We start from the raw sequence: 19,281 nt of genomic DNA, 5'->3' as shown, positions 1-19,281 counted from the left end.
AATGGCTAAAGGGTACTTTCCACACTTTTTCAATACGGAAGCCAATCAACACGCCGTTCTACCCCATTTACCTGAGGCTCACTATTACGACCCCGACAACATGCGTACCGAACAACGAGAAGCTTTCTACGCTTGGTACCAGGCTCATGCCTCTGACCCCTTCGACTTTCAGGAAGAAATGCTAAAGTATTGTCGTTCCGACGTGGACATTTTACGACGTTGCTGTGGAAAATTTCGAGAACTGTTCATGGAACACGGAGGGGTCGATCCTTTGAAAGAAGCTTGCACCATTGCCAAAGCGTGTTCCTTAGTGTATCGACAACGATTCATGCCTGAAAACACCGTGGCTGTCATCAGTCCTCAAACGACCCACTATGTCAAGCGTCAATACTCGGTCAAAGCCCTACGTTGGTTACATTACTTGTGCGACAAGGAAGACAAGTGGATTCAGCATGCCCGCAACGGAGGGGGCGAAAAGACCATCGGAACGTATTCGGTCGATGGCTGGGACTTAGAAAACCCCAAGATCGTGTACGAGTTTAACGGTTGCTTATTTCACGGATGTCCCGTTTGTTATCCTGACCGTGGCACTAAAAATCAGTTTTTGCAACGAACCATGGAAGACTTGTACCAGGACACTTGTCAGCGACGCCTAAAGTTAGAACAGCAAGGATACCAAGTGGTGGAAATGTGGGAACACGAGTACGATCACCGTATGAAAACCGATCCCGAGTTTAAACGCCTCGTGGAAAGTTACCAGTTCATGGACCCGCTGAACCCGAGGGATAGTTTGTACGGAGGAAGGACCAATGCCACCTGTTTGCTGTACCAAGCCGACGAAGAGAACGGAGAAGAAATCAAATACTTGGACGTGTGTTCGCTGTATCCCTACGTGTGCAAATATTGTCGCTTTCCTGTAGGGCACCCGCAATTGTTCACGGAACACATCGACCTGGTCAACATTCGACAATACGAAGGCTTGATCAAGTGTAAAGTTTTGCCTCCCACGAACCTATACCATCCCGTCTTACCTCACCATTGTCAAGGCAAACTGATGTTTCCTTTGTGCCGTACTTGTGCCGAAACGTGCAACCAAGACGAGCCTTGTCATCACAGCCAGGAAGAACGGGCCTTGACGGGAACCTGGGTCAGCGTAGAATTGTTCAAAGCTATGGACATGGGATACCAACTGTTAGAAGTGTACGAAATTTGCCACTTTCCCAAGACACAACAATACCACAAGGGTGACCCTACTCAGAAAAGCATTTTCGCAGACTACGTGGATGCCTTTTTGAAACTGAAGCAAGAAGCCAGCGGCTATCCTTCCTGGTGTCACACTCCCGAAGACCAAATACAATTCAAAGAGAAATACTACGAACAAGAAGGCATCACTTTAGACCACATCGAGAAAAACGAAGGCAGGCGATCGTTTGCCAAAGTGATGTTAAATTGCTTGTGGGGTAAAATGGCACAACGCCCGTGTTTACCCAAGACGGAATATTTGACAGAACCTTCCCGCTACTTTCAGATGATTCACGACAAAACCAAATTCATGAAACACGTGGACGTCGTTCGCGAGGATTTGATCTTAGTCAATTACGAAGAAGATCTGGACTTTGTACAAGACGACCCCTTTGGAAATGTCATCATTGCGGCTTACGTGACAGCCCATGCTCGCTTAAAATTGTACGAAGCTTTAGAACTGTTAGAAGAACGCGTCCTGTACTTTGACACGGACAGTTGCATTTACATCCATCACCCGATTCAACATCACCCTGACATCGAAGGAGACCGTTTAGGAGCCTGGACAGACGAGCATCCCGACGACAAGATTCTAAGTTTCGTCAGTGGCGGTCCCAAAAATTACGGCTACGAATACCGGGACAAACAAGGAGAAGTGCACACGACGTGCAAAGTGAAAGGACTGACTCTGAATCATCGTACCAGTCGTGTGGTCAACTTTGGGGTATTGAAAGAAGCCTTGCAATCGGAAGAGGATGGAAACTTTAAAGTGACCACTTACCAACCGAACAAGATTGTACGTTTACCCACTCACCACATCGTCAGTCGACCTTTGGAAAAAGTTTATCAAATCGTGTACCAGAAGCGAGTTCGACTTCCCAATCATTTCACCTTACCGTACGGTCACGTCGGTATTGGTCTGTATATAAAAAGGAACCCTAGGCAAGATCGATAGTTCATTGTGACTACCAAGACCGAGCAAACAAGATGAATACTTTGAAAGAGACATCGTTCCAGTTTGGGGATTGTAAAAAAGTTGTATCTTCCTCTAGTGTGACTAATATTGGATGGATAAGACCCATGCATTGCGACGGAAAATGTCCGGAAGGAAACTGCGATTGTCCATGTGGTTACCATTGTAATTGCGTAACGGAGTTTGCAGACGAGTGCGATTGTGAGCCTTGCGATGGATACGATGCTGTACGTTGTGACCTGAGCGATGCCGTAAAGCATCATGGGAACTTTAGTGCCCCTACCCCTATCATGGAAAGTGATGCTGTGCGTGTCAAACCTGTCGGATGCGAAAGTGATGCCGCTCGTCCTCTTGGACATTTTACTGGGTTTCGTTTTAAAGGGGAATGTTCACCTTCACGTCTACCCCCCTACGGATGTCATCCAGCCTTGAGCAAACTCCTACCCATGTCACTCAACCCTCATCGAAACGAACCTGTGAAAAACGAATATTCGTTTCCTGTGCGTTTGTCGGAATACTGCGACTTTGAAAATCGTCTTCAATCGTTCAAAGGAAAATGGCCAAAGTATCTGGGAGGACCGACCCCCGAAGAATTAGCCAGAGCCGGATTTTTCTACTTGGGCGAAGGAGATAAAGTCAGGTGCTTCAGTTGCGATGTGACACTTCACCACTGGGAACCGCAAGATTCGGCCTACGTAGAACATGCTCGATGGTCACCGAATTGTCATTACTTACCCTTAGTGGGACCGAGACATTGAAGTAACTTCTTACCATAATAATCTGTTCATGGATACTTTACAAGAGAACATTCGTGCTTTGCCTGTGGAGTTGAGAGAACGCATTTACCGAGAGCTGGTCAAAATACAAGTGAAACGTAAAGAACAATTGCATCCGTTACGTCACCGGTGTTTGAACCACTGGTACCTGAAGGCTATACAAGGATTGATTCAATTGAAAGTGTTCCATCGGACAGACATTGATCAACGATCCTCTAGTTTTAAAAAGGATTGGTTTGGTATGGACGATTCTACCTACATCATTGTAAACGTACTGCATCGAATTCCAGAGGAAGAGTTAACGAATTACCAACATCTTGAACACAATGTCAACTTAGTGAAAGAGGAAACTTCTGAACGAATTGTAATGTGTAGATTAGTGACTCAACGATTTAAATTTGACACTGAAGTGAAACCATGTTTGTGCAAAGAGTACATTTATTGTGTCAGACCAAAGAGGATTTAGTATGACCTATTCATGGATACTTTGCTAGAGAACATTCGTGCTTTGCCTGTGGAGTTGAGAGAACGCATTTACCGAGAGCTGGTGAAAATACAAGTCAAACGTAAAGAACAATTGCATCCGTTACGTCACCAGATCTTTAACCACTGGTACCTGAATGGTATAAGAGAACTGATTCGTCAGAAATTGTTTCAGTGGTCAGACCTTGTTCAACACTTTGAGTTAGTGAATGATCGAAATGTTCATTATTTTGGTTACTTCGAGATTCACCTACAGCAATACATTGAGGAAGACAAGTTAAAGGATTATCAACATATTTTACGTGGAATCTACTTAGAGGAAGAGGAAACTTCTAAACGAACTCTGAAGTTTCGGTTACAGTATGCAAGATTTAGATTCCCTACTGGAGAACGAAGATCTCTGGCTAGAAAGTACGTGTATTGTTTCCGAAACAAAGAGACTATAAAAACAGGCTGCCATGCCACGACTTATGTCACATGTCATCCAACAGATTCCGTGGAAGGAACTCAATGACCATATTCAAACCGTGGATCATTACCATCGATTATTACAAGAACTGTATCCATTCAATTTGGGACGACAAGTGGTGTGTGTCTTAGTGACTTGTTTTTTGGGATTTCGTTTACCAGCCGATTCTTTGTGGACTCTTTACGATCAGTACTTACCACCTCCATGGCCTTAAATGGTCACGAAAAACTCCTTTTGCTCAAAGCCTTGCGTTTTCATCTGGATACTTCTCGACCTCTACGGGAAAAAAAGATTCGTCAACTTTTAGCTACCCAAGACGTGTATGACGATGTGTGTGTAGCTTGTGACTTACATCCCCATTGGACAGATGTCCGTGCCTGGAAAGAATGGGATTTTCAGGCTTGGACCCAAGAAGTGGCCCAGTATGCACGAGAGTTGTTCAAGGAAAAAAGTTACTTTTCAACCCGTGTTAGTGACGGTGCCAGAAGAACCCGTCACCCAGGACAGGACTGTCGTGGACAGACCTGAAAGACCCTTTCGGGAGGACACTTGTGTGACCTTACCCCCTGTTGAACTGGTTAGAACATTACCCAAAAGATGTGATTGTTGTACAGACACTTGTGTTTATTCCACGTTCATCGTTATCATGTGCCTTTTATCCTTGTACTTAAGCCTTTGGCTTTTATGTATTTTTGTCTTTCGTATTCATGTTTGATAAAAAAACATTCAATAAACGTGTTCTGAAAAAGTATATAAACTCTTGTCTTGTTCGTTTTCGTGTCACAAGTGACATTTCTCACACCATGGCTACCTCTGCTGTCTCTGCTCCCTCTTCCTCTACTGTCAAAGTCATCGACGAACACTTAGATCGTGCCAGTTGGGAGGCTTTGTATCTTCGCCATCCCTTTAACATGCTCATTGCTGGACCTAGCGGTTCAGGCAAAACCGAATTCGTCAAACGTTTGATCGAACATAAACATCATTTGATCGATCGGCCACCTCAACGGATCGTGTGGTGTTACAAAGAGTGGCAATCGGCGTACAGCCTCTTGCGAGAAAGTCAAGGCGATTCCATCGTGTTTGTGGAAGGCATTCCTAAAGAAGACGACGGCATCGTCTCTGACTCCCGTCAAACCCATTTGGTCATTTTCGACGACATGTTAGGAGAAGACGAAGAAGAAATTAAATTGTGGTTCACGCGCAAAGGGCATCACCGTAATGCCAGTGTCATTTACATCACCCAAAATTTGTTTCAACAAAGTAAAGCCCATCGCACCATCAGTCTCAATGCACATTACGTGGTCTTGTTTAAAAGCCCTCGAGATAAATCGCAAGTGCAAGTCTTAGCCAAACAGTTAGGAACGCCTTGGCTGACTCAGGCGTACGACGATGCCACTCAAACGCCACACGCCTATTCACTCGTCGATTTGAAACCTACGACCCCCGAGGATTTGCGATTTCGTACCCACTTGTTTCACCACTGGTGCCAAGACGGAGGGCCTGTCCTGTACACGTCTCCGTCCTCGACTTCATTTCACTCCCCATCAAAAAATCTATAAAAACCTCAGACCCTTTTTCGTCTGTCTCACACAGTGTGAACATGACGTCCCTTCAGTCGCATCTTCCCGTCAAATTGATTCGTGCCTTGTATGGCATCAGTCGAGAAAAAGATCCACAAACACGAGCCCGTGTCTTAGAAGCTAGTCTCAAAGAAGTCTTACGACGGTTCACGGTGACGGCACGTCAATTACTCCAAGGAATCATTCAGATTCCTCATCAAACCAAACGCTTTTTCGATCGAAACAAAGTCGCTTTGGTCCAACTGGCCGATCCCCGCATCGACACTCAAACCAAAAAACAAATCATTTTGAAACCTGGAGGGAGCGGTACTCTAGGAGGGGTCATCATTCGCTCACTCTTAAGATGGGATCCTAATGCCCCCAAAGTTATCCCCAAGACAAAAGTCCAACGAAGCCCCAAGAAGAAAAAGAAAAAGACCAGGTCCCCAAGAAGAATAACTTCTCCAGTGGCAGGACCCTCCTCTTACCAGACACCACCACCCCGGAAAAAGAAAAGAAGCCCCCAGAAAAAGAAACAGAGAAAAAGTCCCCAGAAAAAGAAAAGTCCACAGAAGAAAACTAGTCGCAAGAGAGGCACTTCGGCCAGGACGCAACCTTACACTCGCAAACCACGACCTGCCACGGCAGTGACTGCGTCTCCGGCATCCTCACGTTCATCCACTTCTCCGTGGATGACACCCAGAACTGAAGAGTACTTGGAGACGTTGATCACACCAAGAACATCTCCGTTGATGACCCCCAAAAGAACTTCCCCAGTGGCAGGACCCTCCAATTTAGTGGCAGTGGCTGCTGCTCACAAAGTACCTTCTCCCAAAATCAAAGTCCAAGAAAGATCGGGCATGTTACAAAGTTTACTGGATTTGTCCAAGCAAGAACTGGCTCGATTTAGTCCGTTGCGTACCCCTGCACGACGTGTCATGCCTGTCCTCAAACTGATAAAACGTAAAGACAATCAGTGGCGACGCGTTCCAGTATAAAAAGAGCCTGTGACCAAGTCGGGGTATCAGTGAACTTGTAAAAAAGATGTCACCTCCAAGAAGCCACAAAAGAAAGAGACAAAGGCAGACGCGTCATCCGACAAAGCGCTTAGCCAAGCATCGACATTACCCTAAGAAAAGACACAGTCGTTCCAAGAAAAAGAGACGTCAACAAAGGGGAGGATTCCTTGGTGATTTTGGGAAAAACATTGTCACCTTTATGACAAAGCGATAGTCCCAAAAAAAAGATAAAAGGGCGTGCGTTAAGTCATCGACGTTAGTGTCTGTTCGGTGAATGTCCCGGAACCCACAAGCAAAAAATGTCACCCTCCAGAAAACCCCAAGGAAAGAAAAGGAAAGGACTGCCACCACGTTTAGCTAAACATGGGGACCTGTTATCTGTCCTGTCCAAAGCTTCTTCACCCCTACGAAAAAAACTCATTCAAACGGCCTCCAAAGAGGTCATCGATACCGTGTGCGAATGTTGTTTGAACGTTTTGAAAGGCACGATCCCTTTGTCCAAACACCAGAAACAATGCTTAGGCAAACATCGTCACGTTCTTCGCCAAATGGTTCAAAAGAAAATTCCCATTCGTCAAAAAAAGAAGATGTTGGTCCAACGTGGAGGCATTTTACCTCTCTTGTTAGGCCCCATACTGAAAGGAGTCTTGGGAACCATGTTGGGAGGACTGGTGGGAGCAAGATAAAAAGGCCTCGGAAGTTCCAAGATCTCAGAATCGACCCCTGACAACCCCATGGAAGGACGAAAACTAGCTTTAGTGCCTTACAAACGATGGATGGAATACCATCGGTGGCAAGAACAACGCACCCCGCATTTACCTCCCAATCCCCATTTGAGCGAGATGTCCCAGTTACAACACGAATTGCAATCCTTGATGGATCGCCAAGATTTGTCCGAAACAGAAAAATCGCAAAAGTACGGTCAACTCTTGCAACGACTGCAACTCTTTCACCAGAAAGCTTTAGACGAAACAGCTCTACCCACTTTGAAAGATTTTAAGACCTTGATGAAAAGTCCAGCACCATCACCAGTACCAGTACCAGTACCGGTACCAGTGGTCAAGACAGAAAAAGGAAAAGAAGAAGAAGAAGAAGGGTTTCAAACTCCACCAGAAAAAGTACGCAAGTTAACAACACCACCTACCTCCAGAATTGGATGGATTAAAAAGATGATGGCCACCCCTTCTTCCTCACAAGAGAAAAAGAAAGTGAAGACAGAAGTGAAACAAGAACCGATATCCCCTGCTCAGACATCCTCCTCTTCGACACCTATTGCCGGTCGCACACGCAAAGCCTTGCAATCCAAGAAAATACCCCAAGAGAAAAAGAGTAGCCTCTTCCAGGAGTGGGTGCCTTATTAAGACACCAATCAACACAAAAAAATGGAAAAAGTCTTAGCTAGCATTTACTACGATCCCTCGCATCCTGCAGGTTACGCAGGAGTTCAAAAATTGTATCGTGCTGCCAAAACGCGAATGAAAAGTCTCCGTTTACCTCAAGTGCAACGATGGTTACAAGAACAAGCTACCTACACTTTGCACAAACCCATTCGACGCAAGTTTGCCAGAAGTCGCACCCGAGTGGAAGGCATCGATCATCAATGGCAAGCCGATTTAGCCGATGTCTCTCATTTGGCCAGCTACAATCGTGGCTACAAATATCTGTTTTGTGTCATCGACGTCTTTTCCAAATTTGCCTGGGTCGTGCCCTTGACTTCCAAATCCAGCAGCGAGTTAGTGCGAGCCCTGCAACGAGTGTTGAAACAAAGTGGCCGTCACCCTCTTCGATGGCAAACGGACAAAGGCACCGAATTTCTGAACCAAGCTTTCCAAAAAGAATTAAAGAAACGTGACATTCATTTTTTTACCACCGAGAATCCCGAAACCAAAGCCAGCATCGTGGAGCGTTTTCAACGCACTTTGAAAGAACGCATGTGGAAATATTTTACGCATCACCACACTCTGAAGTACATCGACATCTTACCGCACCTGGTGCAAGCGTACAACCAATCTTACCATCGAAGCATCGGACGTGCTCCGCAAGACGTGACTCCCGACAATGAAGTGTTGGTGTTTGAGCGTCTGTTCGGTACGTCCCCGACGAGGGCTGTCCCCAAGAAAAGTGGAGAGTTGACCGTAGGAGATTGGGTGCGCATTGGCAAAACCAAACGCACTTTCGACAAAGGTTACTTACCTAACTGGACAACCGAATTGTTTCGCGTCACTGGACGAGTACATGGCCGTCATCCTGCCGTCTATAAATTGGAAGACATGAACGGAGAAGTACTCAAAGGAACGTTTTATTTGCCCGAGTTACAACGTGTCACCAAAAAAGAAGACGACGTGTACGACATCGAAAGCATTCTCGAACGCAGAACCCGTAAAGTGGGCAAACGACGTGTCAAAGAAGTCAAAGTACGTTGGAAAGGATATCCACCCAGTTTCGATTCTTGGATCGACGCTTCGCAAGTCATCGACTATAAAAAGAAGAAGTGACCATCATGCCCTTTCACACAGCAGCAGACGCAGCTACGTCGACCACTCCTCCTTCCCCTAGTTCTTCTGTGCAAGATTTACAAAAACAACCCTTGTGGGTGTGGTGTGGAGAACGTGTGCCTAAAACGCAAATCGTCTTTTTCTGCCAAATCTTCGTGGTGTATTGTGTCATCGGGGCAGCCATCGCCAATTTGAGTTTGCAACAAGGAGACAAACAATTGTGGACCATTTTATTGAGCAGTTCCATCGGTTACCTGCTTCCTAATCCCTCCCTGAAATTCACCTCGAACGGGAACCCCGGGAACCTTGTGTCCAGTGCCAGTGCCAGTCACCACTCCAACAACCACAACCAGAACCCCATTTTGGGCGGAGACACACCTCTGACGTCCAGTAATATCCCCTCGGACAGCCACAGAACTCTAGAATTATGAGTCACCAAAACCAATTTTACTTAACCTTACCCAGTGACAGTTCCATGGAGGTGTTTCCCAACAACACGTTGTGCTGTTACACGGCCAAATTACCTCAAGCCATCCCCTTAGATCACGAAGCCCATTGGGAAGTGGCTTTAGTAGAAATGATTCACCCAACCCAAGTCTTCAATGTCCTTCCCAATCAAAATAAATTTGATGTGGAAGTTCTTGACGAGCAATTGCAACAGGAGTTGGATAAGAGAGTTACCATATCTGACATTAAAACCTATAATGAGAAAACTCAAAAGTCGACCTACCACTTGTCCATTCTCCCAGGCTATTATTTTAGTGGTCAACATTTGGTCAACACCATAGCTACCAAGTTTAATGGCGTGTTTGGGAAAGCTTTTGACATTGTCAAGAACAAAAGTGTCACCATGGAGTACCACAAAGTAGCTCGTCGCTTCTTGATGAAATTTGAACGGAGTAAAGTCCTGTCCATTTTATTTTGTCCTGAATTGTTTGACATGTTGGGCGGAGACATGAACCTGAGAATGACCATACTCAAGAACAACGAATTACCCAGCGTTTACGACAACGAGTCTTTTAGCAAGTTATTTCGTACCCCGGTAGAACTGAACCAAGGACTGAATTTGATGTTCGTGTACTCCGATGTGGTGGAGTACAACGTGGTGGGACACACCTCCGTGCCGTTACTGCGTGTCATTCCTTTCAAAGTGGATTCTGCCGCGAACGCTGACGAGGAAGGTGGAAACACTTACCACGTTCACCGCGAATTTGTCCATCCTCACTATTTGCCGGTCAGCAAGTCGTATTTGGACACGGTCAACATTACTATAAAAGGAGATTTGGGACAAAATATTCCATTCACCAAAGGAAAAGTCACGGAGAAACTCCATTTTCGAAAACGGTTCTCTCACGACTCGTAAGTAAGTCATGTATCCAGTGTACCGAGGGGTGGCTCGACAGCGAGGACACGGCTTAGGAGACATGTTAAAATCGGCCTTTCGTTCGGTGGCCCCGGTGTTGAAACCGATGGTGACACGCGGATTGCACGCCTTGAAAGATGCGGGACTGACGCAAGGCAAAGAATTTCTCCAAAATGTCATCATCGACAAACAAAACCCTAAAGAAGCCTTCATGAGGGCTGGCAAAAATGTCTTGCTGCAAACGGGCAAAGACATTTTAGGTCGACGAGACACACCTATAAATGCCCTGCACGCTACCGAGTCAGGCATTCAGCAAGGACAAGGCAGAAAGACGACGAAGAAAACACCCTTTCACCAGACTTCAAGCGAGAAAGGCCAAGAAAAGAAGAACCGTTCGAGACTTAGACGTTTTCGATTATTGAGAAAGAACAGAACAAAATGATGCACCGAGAGTCTTCCGCTTGTTCCAAAACGGAACTGGATCTGTTTACCATGCCCCCCACCATGATGACGATGCAAGAATCCCAGTGGGTGGAATTTCATCCCGTCTCCTCATTGACCGATTCCGCTCCCATCGAGTTTGAAATCAAAGGACAACCCGAAGATTACATCGATTTGAATAGCAGTTACTTGTACTTGAAAGTCAAAGTTCTAGATAAGGATGATGGTGGAATAGATGACACTGAGAATATAGCTCCCGTCAACAATTTCATGCATTCCTTGTTCAGCTCAGTGGACTTGTACTTGAATAACAAAGTGGTCAGCAGCAGCATGGATACTTACCCTTACCGTGCCTACCTGGAAAATCTCTTGACGTACGGAATAGATGCCAAGGATACCCATCTCAATGCCTGTGTGCTGTGGGAACCTGACGAAGCGGGCAAGTTCGACCTTGTAGATGGAACCAATAGTGGCTTTGAGCAAAGAGAAATCAAAATCTTAGACAAGAGGAGTTTAGAACTGATGGATCGTTTGCATTTGGACATGTGGTTGCAAGAGAAGTATTTGCTGAACGGGGTCAATGTCCGCCTCAGACTGAATCGAAGCAGTACCGCTTTCCATTTGTTGGCTGATGCTACTAAGGCTCCTAAAAGCAAAATCGAAGAGGCCAAACTCTACGTACGACGCGTGGAAGTGTTACCCAAAGTAGGTAACGACATCAGTCAAACGTTGAGCAGAACAACCGCCAAGTATCCCATACGACGTGTGGAAGTGAAAACGTTCACCATTCCCGCTAACCATCATTCCATGATCGAAGATCATCTGTTTCAAGGACAGTTACCCAAACGTTTAATCCTTGGCATGGTCGAGAATTCAACCTTCAACGGACACTTCGCTAAAAATCCTTTCAACTTTCAGCACTTCAACGTGAAGAAAATCGAAGTCAGTCGTGATGGCAAGACCTTGTGTACCCGACCTTTCGAACCTGACTTTACCAAGAACAATTACTTGAGATCGTACTTGTCCTTGTACGAAGCCACGGGCCAGTTAGGAACCAACACCAGTCACGGCATTACGTACGACGATTATGCAGGAGGCTATGCTTTGTGGGCTTTCGATTTCACTCCAGACCAAGGCAGCGACGAAGGACATTTCCACCCTATAAAATCCGGCCAGATTCGTGTGGAACTTCAGTTTGCAAAGCCACTGGACGATACAGTGAACGTCATCCTGTATGCAGAATTTGATAATACCATAGAAATCAACAGTTTGAGAGAAGTCATTCTAGATTACTAGAAACCATGGAAGACTGTTATCCCTCTTTACCTAGTGGAGAAACTTTGGACATGGAATGTGAGGAGACCCTGGAAAAAGAAGAAGTAATCATGATGAAGTCGAGATGGCCAGAACAAGAAGCCCATTTAGTCTCCTGTTTTGCCAAACACTTGGTCGACAAAATGACGGAATTGATCAAGAAAAATTGTTATGGATGTCAAAACGATCATCCCAGTCAAATTCAACACGATAAATGCCTGATGTTAAGTCAAGAAGAAAAATTGGACGAGTATCTGGACGAAGCTTGGAGTCTCATCTCGAACAAAGACGTGTTGCACCAGTGGTATAAAGACTTGCGTGAACATTCTTGTCCACCATTAACCACTCAAGAGATCCATCGTATCGAAACTCTCCTGAATCAGAGTGAGGAAACAGAACGAATAACCGTTTATTCGTCAGACATTTTCAAGCAAAAAGTCAGGATCGAATTGACGACTTATTATTACCTGTGAAGAAAAAACACAAAACAATGGATACCTGGGAACTTTATTACCTTTTGAACCACAGTTCGTATACGTCTTCTTGGAATCCCGTCGTCTGTGCTAAAGATGAACTCCCTCATCGCAAACCTAAAGACCATCAAGCTTACGTGATCAACACGGACGACAGTCATCTCCCAGGAACCCACTGGGTAGCCGTCTACTTTCCTCAAGAAGGATGTGTGGAATATTTCGATTCGTACGGATTGCCCCCTTTGGAAGACGATATCATCGACTTTATGAGAAGAAATGCTCAAACCACCCGATTCAATAACGTGAAATTACAAGGCACAGATTCCTTGGTGTGTGGACAGTATTGTGTGTATTTTCTGCATCATCGCAGCCTGGGCTATTCCTTAGAACATTTAGTGACTCATTTTGATCCTCGTTCTTCTTCTAGAAATGATGTGAAAGTAGATCGATGGTTTTGTGACCATTATGCTTATCTTTTGTCTCAAGCTAGGAAACGTAGTGTCCATCAATGGCCTAATGATTTCCAACAGTGGAAATCACAATTTCATTCACAACGTTGTCAGCCTTGTTTAAAGTAGATTGTCCATTGAGAAAAAAATGTTAGTGATTTGAAAAAAAAATGGTTTGATGTTATAGTGTTGGATTATTGTTAAAAAATGTTAGAGTTGTTGTTTAGTGTTAAGTGATTTTTGAATAAAAAATGTTGTGTTTTGAAAAAATGCTTTTGTCTTTTGTTTAGCTATAAGAATGTTGAATTGATGCTCTTTCATTTCTTACTATCCCTCTCATGACAATCACTGAACGTTGCGAATCGAAAATCGTGTGAGGATGTTTTCCTTCACGTCCGCGCTTTCACTATAATAACCGGGGTTGTTTCCAGTCTAGCCATCCATTGTCGACTCATCCTCCTAAGAAGATGTGCTCCAAACTAGCTAAGCTCAACGAAGCCTACGTGAATTTGCATAGGGTCAGACACAGTCTGATACCGAAGCCAGAAGAAATAGAGAATGTGAGAATGTTAAAAATCACTGAAGACCTGATAGAAGAGCTCTTCAGAGAAGAAGTGAACAGGGAAAAAGAAGAATGGACGGAGAAGTACAGACTTCAGAGACAGCAGCAACAGCAGCAACAACAGCAACAGCAGCAACAACCTGAAGCTGACAGAGGCTTTGTCGATTGTCGTATCGACACCAAAGAGTTCTTCTTCTCTTTCCGAAGAAGCAGACCTATCGCCAGAAAGTCTATCCTCAGAGGACATCGCATTCTTAGAAACTAAAAAAGAATGCCATAGCAAACAAAAAAAAACCAGCCCTTTTCAGGGCTACCCCAATACTCTAGAAAAGAAGTAACGATCGATTTGCCAATGTGTGTAGGTAGAGTAGTGTGAAAATAAACACTAACTCTTTTTAAAAATGTGAGGGTATGTGTTGGTGTGTTTGTGTTTGTAAGAGCTCAAGTAAGTTGGTGTGGATAGTAGATTAAAATGATATCTTTTCTTAGTGTTTGAGGTGTATAGTTGGAGTTAGATTGAATTGCTTTGTGTATGTGGATAGTCTATTGAAGTGATTTATAAAAAAATTTAAAATAGTGATGGGTAGCATAAAAAGTGAGTGAGTGTTTCTTTTAGGTCCGCGCGTTGTTGTTTTTTTTGGTCATGATCTAGGTAAGATGAATTTTATGTTATTAGGGGGATGTTTTCCTTCACGTCCGCGCTTTCAGTATAAATTGAAACTCGTTCGGCAGTCCAGCTACCCTTGTTGATTGATCAACACCAAAAAATGAACACGAGACTTGAGAAACTGTTGGAGCTTCATGTGCATCTGGAATATGCCAGGCGCATATTAAATGAACTGGCCGCGGAAGCCATTGTCGAGGAGGGAAGGATAAGAGAGGAGGAAAGAAGAAACAAAGAAGAGGAGGAGAGAAGATATAAAGAAGAAGAAGAAAGAAGATATAAAGAGGAAAGAAGAAACAAAGAAGAGGAGGAGGAAAAGGAGAGAAGAAATTTCAAAATCCCAGAGAGCGAAAATTGGGATTCTGAAGCGACATATCCTGTCTCTGCTCTCTCCCCCCAAAAGGTAAAAAGTAACTGGGGGATAAGATGTGTATGTGGCGCCAGGCCTGGAAGGTGCCACCATTAACCAGGTGTCCATGAAGTTCCAAACAAAACAGCCCTTTTCAGGGCTACCCAATACTCTAGAAAAGAAATCACGATCGATTTGCCAATGTGTGTAGGTAGAGTAGTGTGAAAATAAACACTAACTCTTTATTAATAGTGGGAGTGTATGTGATTGTGTGTTAGTAACTAATAAAGTAAGTTTGTGTGAATAGTAGATTATGGGTTTCTTTATTGTTTCTTAGCGTATGTGGAGAGTATAGTTTGGGTTATATTATATGAAATGAGAAAAGTGGGGATGTTTTCCTTCACGTTCGCGCGTTGTTGGGTCATGATCTAGGTAAGATCGATTTTATGTTTTTTAGGGGGATGTTTTCCATCACGTCCGCGCTTTCACTATAATAACCCACAGTGTTCGTTGTTCAAACCATTCTGCAAAGAATAAAAAGAAGATGGCGTCAAACCAAATCGACAAAATTCAAACCTTGCAAGACGTTTTAGACAACTTAGGAATAATGGAACAGATGCTAATAAGACTGGTTGAAGACCATTATTCCTATAGTCCCCATCGTGTGAAGATGGAAATTAATAACTTAAGGAAAGCAAAGGACAAGATTAGTGGTGTCATGAAAGAGATCAAGGAGGAGAAGGAGGATGAAGAGGAAGGAATAAGAATAAGCAAATGGAACGAAAAGATTGAAAAAGAAGAAGAAAATGAAAAGAGGAAGAAAGAAGAGGAGGAAGAGAAGAAGAAAGAAGAGGAGGAGAAGAAAAAAAAGAAAGAGAAGAAGAGTGTAGGAGATAAAATAAGAACTTGGTGGAGGAAAAGAAGAAATTAGAAGAAGAAGAAGAAGAAGAAGAAAACCCAAAGGCCCTTTTCAGGGCCAGCCATATTTCTCGAAAAGAGATAGTCTTTGAATTGCCTACCCCTTTTTTTATTTTATTTTTTATTTTATTTTTTTAAAAAAAAATAGAGACCCTCCCTGTTTCAATTTTACATAGACCCTATACAGTCCCAAGGGTTTTTTGTCCATGTTAAATTTACATAGACCCTATATTGTCCCAGGGTTTTTGGCCATGTTAATTCCCATAGACCCTATATGTTCCCACGATTTTTCTCCATGTTAAATTTACATAGACCCTATATGTTCCCAAGGGTGTTTGTAATGATAAATCCCATAGACCCTATAAGATCCCCATTAACTACTCACAAGGTAATGAAGAAGAAAGCTTTAACTGTCCACGATCCTTTACGTATTTTAAGGTTATCGTCAAATGCTACATTTTTTCCCTTTAAACGTTTGTGAATTAATTATGTTCCCTTAACGTTCTGTTATGTATTATTGTTTACAATGTTAGAATGTCTTAGGTATTTCTGTCTAACTTCTGCTAAATTAATTAGTGTTTTACTTGTGAACGTTGCCCACAACATTATGAATATACGTTGTATTTTTTTCTTTCTATTATCTAAAGTGAAAGGTTTTGAAAGTTATAACATTGACATTAAATCAATATTTCCTGATCAAAGCGTATTATTCAAGGAGTCGAATGAGTTTCTATCTATGTAGGGAGAACACCCTGTTGTATTTTCATGCATTTTGCGGAATATTTAATCATTTCCGAGTTAATGAATTTGGAGCATATTTGAACAATACTACTGCATAATTATAGTTTACTGTTTTTTGGAGGTATCACCAGCATATTTGGAACATATTGAATTACAAAATAGCCTTTCTGCAGACGCGTGCGTGCGTGCGTGTGTGTGTGTGTGTTTGTGTGTTTGTGTGTGTGTGTGTGTGTGTGTGTGTAAATTCAGTGGCGAACTCAAGGAAAATAAAAAGTGCAAGACAGTATTGGATTACCTTAAAAGGTTTTCTACTGATTAATGACATAAGTTATATCCTTTATATTTGCACAGTAACAATTACATTCGGAGCCACATAACAGTTTGTATGATGATGATGGAGACACATAACAGTTTGTATGATGATGATGGTGTTCGGTTTCAGGCTAGACTCATTAGAAGTGGCTTGGATATATTTACAAAATCAATCAAAAGATGCTGAAAATGACCAAATTACTGAAAGTGGGCCAATTGCCAACATGCAGTATGCATTGTATGTAAAGACTGTGTAGTTTAAAACAGATGTTGATTTCTTACGACGTTTGTTTAATCCAATATTTACAATAAAAATAACGTCTACCGGTTTCGCTTCATAGTTCGACATTCAATGATGTCACTGACTTTTGAAACATTGATAATGCATAAAATCTAGAGTATATCGTGCTTTACTCTGAAAATTATTTCCGAATAAACGTATTATTCTTACATTAACAGTCTTGTCAATAGCAAACATTCCCTCATTCTTTAAATGAATTTGATGCAAACCATAAAATTGTAACATCAGTAGTACACTGCTTGAAACAAACGTTCAGTTCCCACTTCAGTTATATCGAATCGATTATGAAACTGGTACATATTAGTATTTACTAATACAGTAAAATACCCACCTTTCGAAACGTCCAGTAATAATCCATAGACTAGAAAAGACATAAACAAGATTCCTTGAGAGGCCATATTTTGATCACTCCTGTAGCCCACACGTTTTGCTGCACAACCTTCAGCACGAACTGAATTGATGATCAAAAATAAAGTTTCTTTGGTGTATATATAGTCGGCTAAGTTAACTTGGTGTCACTTGATGCTTACTTCACGCTCGTGGCTGATAAATTATATCTTCGGAAGTATACATTATTTGACGTAATTATGTGCAATCATATCGGTCTATTCTGTGTAGCCTTGTAAAACAAAGTTCTCTGAAAATTTCCCGTAAGAGATGGCTTTTATACAGTTTACTATTTAAAAACAAATCCAATGAGAAGGTATATGAAGAAACTTTGTGATTGAATAAAACAAATCCTAGAAAATTCTTTAAACATGATTCCATATAACACGATAACAACTTCAGCGAAGTTTTATATTGGAAACGATATTGTCATCGCTATGTCATTTATACGGTAGGAAACTTCGTCTTAATATGTAATGATAATTCTTTCAGCACGTGATGGGTACGGCTTTAGTTGTATTGCTTGTCAACACCTAAATGCTGTTTTGAATTCATATGTAAAATGACCCTTTACTGTTAGGAAAGTCTGTGCCCTCAACAAAATAATCATTTCAAAACAGAAGGTTTTAAAAGTTAGAACAAAATAAACAGGAAGTTTCTTGCACTATCTCACGAGTTATAAAGGCCTTTGCTTTTATGAATGAAAAATACAATTTCAAATCTAATCAATTTATTATAAAAGAAAATTATTGACCTTTTATTTGCTTGTTTGTGAGGGATTTGTTTGTATATTTCTAAAAATTTTGGTTTAGTTATTAGCTGATATTGCTAAATTTTACTATTTGTGTCTGTTGATCTCATCCTAGTCTCTGTAACTTTTTCATGGTATTAATTGTCTGTGTTCACAATGTTATAAAATAATTTCAATCAATGTCAAGTCGGACATTGTTTATTTACTAATGATGTTTTTACTTTAGCTTTAAGACATATAGAGAGTATTCCTACAATTCTCGACATAATTTAGAAATAAAAATTTGATTTGAGAAATAAAAGAGTTGTGTGATCATACCTAATGCACAATTTAACTCGTGGGAACAAGTAGTCTATTGCAGTCAACTCTCCCGTAACAGAAAACCCATTAAAATTCTGACTAATTTAATTAAACCAACGGGTCTCTAGTCTGTTCATAGATGGACCCGTTGAATTGAGAAGTGTAGAGGTAAAGAGGTGTGGGAGGATTGGTCAGTTGCTGCCTTTAATGGCAATTTTACCACATTATTGTCTGTATCATACTGACAGTATGGGAGCTGATATTGTCTTTCCCAAGGACACAACGAGGCAGCTAACCTAGTACAGCATGAACGGGTATCAAACCCGCGACTGTTGGATTACGAGTCCGACGCATTACCAAATAAATCATCGCGAATTTGCTTGAAAATTCGCTACTCTACATTTTAAATCAGACACCTAGATTTTACAAATTAATTAGTATTTTTATAATTCATTACATTCGTAACCTGTCACGAAATGCATCACGCAATTAGTTTTGTTTTACCATTCTGCATTAGCATTTTTAACACGATGCCGTGGTAAACAGGCTTAATTTGCTGCGACAGGTTGCACCTTTGCTACGTAATAAAATGTAGTAAACATCGTTAGTTTTGTTGCAGTCTTTTGGCATCTATAAGCAGCAACCCATGTGCACTAGGATAATTTATACGTAATCTTAAGTGAATGCCCATTTTAAATTAAATTTATTAAAAGAAATGATTTCTTTATATTGATTGCCTAGGGTAACGATGATATTCTTTTAACAAGTTTCACGAATTTCGTACGCAATAACCATGAATGAAAGAATAGCTGACTCGTAGTCATAACTTTGTTATGATATCTTTTCCGCATAAATCATGCGAATAGTCATTGACTGTACTTACATGACCTCTTTACTATTTGATATTCTCTGTCTCCCATACAGTATCGAACAAATTCCA

General features: G+C 42.1%; 1 protein-coding gene across 1 annotated transcript in view; it reads right to left on the bottom strand.

Moving 5' to 3' along the window:
* The window catches only part of LOC149792478 (uncharacterized), a 36,676-nt gene extending 19,246 nt beyond the window's left edge, over window positions 1-17,430 (bottom strand). Inside the window, exon 1 of the mRNA XM_089971065.1 lies at window positions 17,235-17,430. Within this exon, the coding sequence (XP_089827191.1) occupies window positions 17,235-17,301 (67 nt within the window). The 5' untranslated portion in view covers window positions 17,302-17,430. The remainder of the gene's footprint in view (window positions 1-17,234) is intronic.
* Between the last annotated feature and the right edge of the window lie 1,851 nt (window positions 17,431-19,281).

Source organism: Sinohyriopsis cumingii, chromosome 9 (assembly GCF_028554795.1).
Source record: "Sinohyriopsis cumingii isolate HCF-2022 chromosome 9, ASM2855479v2, whole genome shotgun sequence".
NCBI classification, from domain to species: Eukaryota; Metazoa; Mollusca; class Bivalvia; order Unionida; family Unionidae; genus Sinohyriopsis; species Sinohyriopsis cumingii.
Note: the sequence above shows the minus strand (reverse complement) of the source record. Positions and strands in the feature narration are given on the sequence as shown.